The sequence below is a fragment of the Sinocyclocheilus anshuiensis genome, unplaced genomic scaffold (genome assembly GCF_001515605.1).
Source record: "Sinocyclocheilus anshuiensis isolate Anshui unplaced genomic scaffold, SAMN03320099.WGS_v1.1 scaffold184, whole genome shotgun sequence".
Classification (NCBI taxonomy): Eukaryota; Metazoa; Chordata; class Actinopteri; order Cypriniformes; family Cyprinidae; genus Sinocyclocheilus; species Sinocyclocheilus anshuiensis.
The window spans coordinates 434,881-438,024 of NW_015557077.1; the positions used below are offsets into that span (position 1 = coordinate 434,881).

General features: G+C 34.2%; 1 protein-coding gene across 1 annotated transcript in view; it reads right to left on the minus strand.

Moving 5' to 3' along the window:
• Positions 1 to 3,144, minus strand: part of LOC107676826 (sodium channel protein type 4 subunit alpha) — a 226,579-nt gene that overhangs the window by 136,655 nt on the left and 86,780 nt on the right. The window contains 1 exon segment of the mRNA XM_074186965.1: positions 2,572 to 2,820. Within this exon segment, the coding sequence (XP_074043066.1) occupies positions 2,572 to 2,820 (249 nt within the window).

The window sequence follows — 3,144 nt, forward strand, 5'->3', positions numbered from 1 at the left end:
GAGGCTGGGACTCTAAATAGTGTTCTGTGCTCGTGTGCAGCCAAACACAGAACAGTTAGCATGTTTTGCTCAAACTTTCTCCATGGCATTAGAGCTGGAACACCATTGTCGCCTGTGAAATCAAAATGACGGCGCCGTGGGTGTAAACTTACAGATTAAGGGGTGGTAATATTATAATGAGATCTCTTTGCCACGTCACCAAGGGAGCGAAATCAGACGCACACGTTTGCAGAAAAAGGCTTCCCAAAACAAAGTTACTGGGTTAAACTTTTTCACGTTTCCTTGGTTGGTAGATGCACCGGGGACCTGATTATAGCACTTACAACCTGGAAAAGTCAGATTTTCATGATATGTCACCTTTAAATAGGTTTGGTTTGACATTTTAAAAGTGTAATCTGACTGTAGTTGAACTAGTGTCTTGAGTTTGAAAGCAGCGTCTCAAAGCTGCAATCAATACATCAGGATCTTGAGAAACTGAAGCTGCTCTGCATAAGCTATAGCCTGCGGTTTGGTCGGAGGAGATGGATGTGAACGCGTCTGTTTTTCCTCCGGCTGAAGCGAGTGGCTGAGAGGTTTATCTGCTCTGGTTTTCGCTCTCGAAGTGTTTCTCCAAAAGGTTATGGGCTTGCGTTTATACCGTGTTTGATCCATTCTACCACTGATAGGTCACCAGTGTCCTTCAGATCTTCATTAACACTGGTTGTTATGCTAGTAAACTGTTTGAATTCATGTTTTGGAGCATGCAAAGCATGACGAAGCACTTGAGGAGAAAGTGTCTTGTCTATATCTGTCTGTGTCCTACATCTGCGTTCGGCAGGTCAACTTATCGAGTGCCAGCGCTGTCCTAATTGCTATTCTAATGAAATGAGACCACCCAAAAAAAGACTAAATCTCATCTTAGACGTCGCTCTTCATTCATTCTGCAGAATTATGATCAACATGCTTCATATCGCAGTCTGCATGTGTGAAAGCGGCTGCAGGGTTCATTCAGGGGATTCACACAGCTGCTCGTTTCTTGTTGAGTTTAGTATAACTATTTGATTTTCAAGTGTATATTCAATCAAAGCTAAATTCTAAGATGTAGCAAAAAAGTTTGATTGTGTAACCAGTTGCATACACATAGCCATCATGTTAAGATTGTGTCAAAGTCTTAGTCATCAGTCTTAATTTTCAGATTTAAATTAGACCAAAGTTACGAACAGTCCTGAAGAAAAAAACTTAATTTAATTTTAATTAATTTTTAATGTAATTTAATTCAAACTAATCTAAGCCGTTTGTGCAATCAGCTCCAGTGTTGTTACTGTAAACTAAAACTAAAACTAAAAAAAAAAGTTTTGTTTTGTTACTTAAAAAAGCTGAAATTAAATGACATAAACATATTAAATGAAACAAAATGTATACATTTTCCAGTAAAGAATTACAATTTATGCCTTAGCAGCTAACTAAAATAATTACATTTATGTTGAAATACAAAAATTTCTCAAATATAAATATTAATTAAATAAAAATGATAAAAGCACAAAAGTAAATTACTAAAACTTAAACTAAAATTAAAATGGAAAAAAGTATGAAATAATAATAATAATAATAAAACTAATAATAAAATAATAAATAATAAAACTGAAATAATTATGTCTAAGTTTAACTGCTAAAATCACTAAAAATAAAACTGATTTAAATATACATTAAAACTAAATAGATACATAAAAAATAACAAATGCACACAGAATTACTAAAAATTACACTAAAATTAACATTAAAAAAACTTAAATGAAAATTAGATATCTTGCTTTTTAAGAAATAAACAAATATATATATATATACGAAATAAATATGTCTACGTACATATGTCTAGTACATTTTAAGTATTAAAATGACTAAAACTAAACTGAAATAAATATAAATGAAAACTAATTAATATTTAGAAGTAATAAACGAATAACATTTTTTACTATATTCCTAAAACCTAAGCTAAAAATTTAAATGGAAATTAAAACTGGAAATATACCTCAAAATATTAATAAATACTATAATAGTATATAAATAACCCTAAAATAACACTGAGTTATACTAACCAGAGAAAAGACAAATTAAAAATGATATGCTTTTAATATCCCAGTTGTTTCTCCTAGAAAGTACTGAGACCTTTGCTACCAAATCCTGCTTTCTCTAGAGTTTCAGATCAGATCTCAACAATGTCTCAAAGTGTGCTCAGATTTGCCAAGACATCCAAGTCTGCGATCCAAAGTCACAGATCTCAGCATTAACTCCAACATTTCTCACCTAATGATCTGAGCTCCTATTACTGTATAACAACCATTGTGTCCGTTTCTGTTTCTCAGTTTCAGACTCCAGAATATCAGAGAGACTTGAAGACGAACTCTTGTGACTTAAGCCAGTAAGAAACCACCTAAAACCTGCTAAAACCCACTCAGCAAGCGCACATCACAGAGGTCATGCCACCCACATCATCTTCAGAAAATCAACTTTCTGCTATAATGTATGAGATGGAAACTAGCTATTGTTCAGATGTGTGCGGTTTCCCACCGAGCATTCAGACTTCACACTGACCTTCATTAGTGATGAAGTCCTCCAGCGAGGACCAGGTTCTGTTATTGCAGAAGAAAGTGCTGTTGTTGTCTGAAGGTAAGGTGGTGTTGAGACAGTGCGCGGTGCTGCGGACGCATTTCTGCCGCAGGTTCCCCATGAAGAGCTGCAGGCCGATGAGAGCGAAGACGCTGAGACAGAAGACCGTCAGGATCATGACGTCTGCCAGCTTCTTCACCGACTGGATCAGTGCGCCCACGATGGTCTTCAGGCCTGAGAGCAGCAGCGGCACAAAACCACACTAACACTGAGTTCAAATTAAGTGAGGTTTTTTTTTTTCAATCAGTCTATTACATTTTTTAGTGATGTCAAACGATTAATCGCGATTAATCACATCCAAAATAAACGTTTTATGTTTTCGTAATATATGTGTGTACTGTGTACATTTATTATGTATATATATAAATAAATACACACGTATGCATGTATATATATATATATATATATATATATAAATATATTTATATATAATATAAATTAAATGAATATAAATATATACATGTAAATATTTTCAAAATATGTACTGTATGTGTGTGT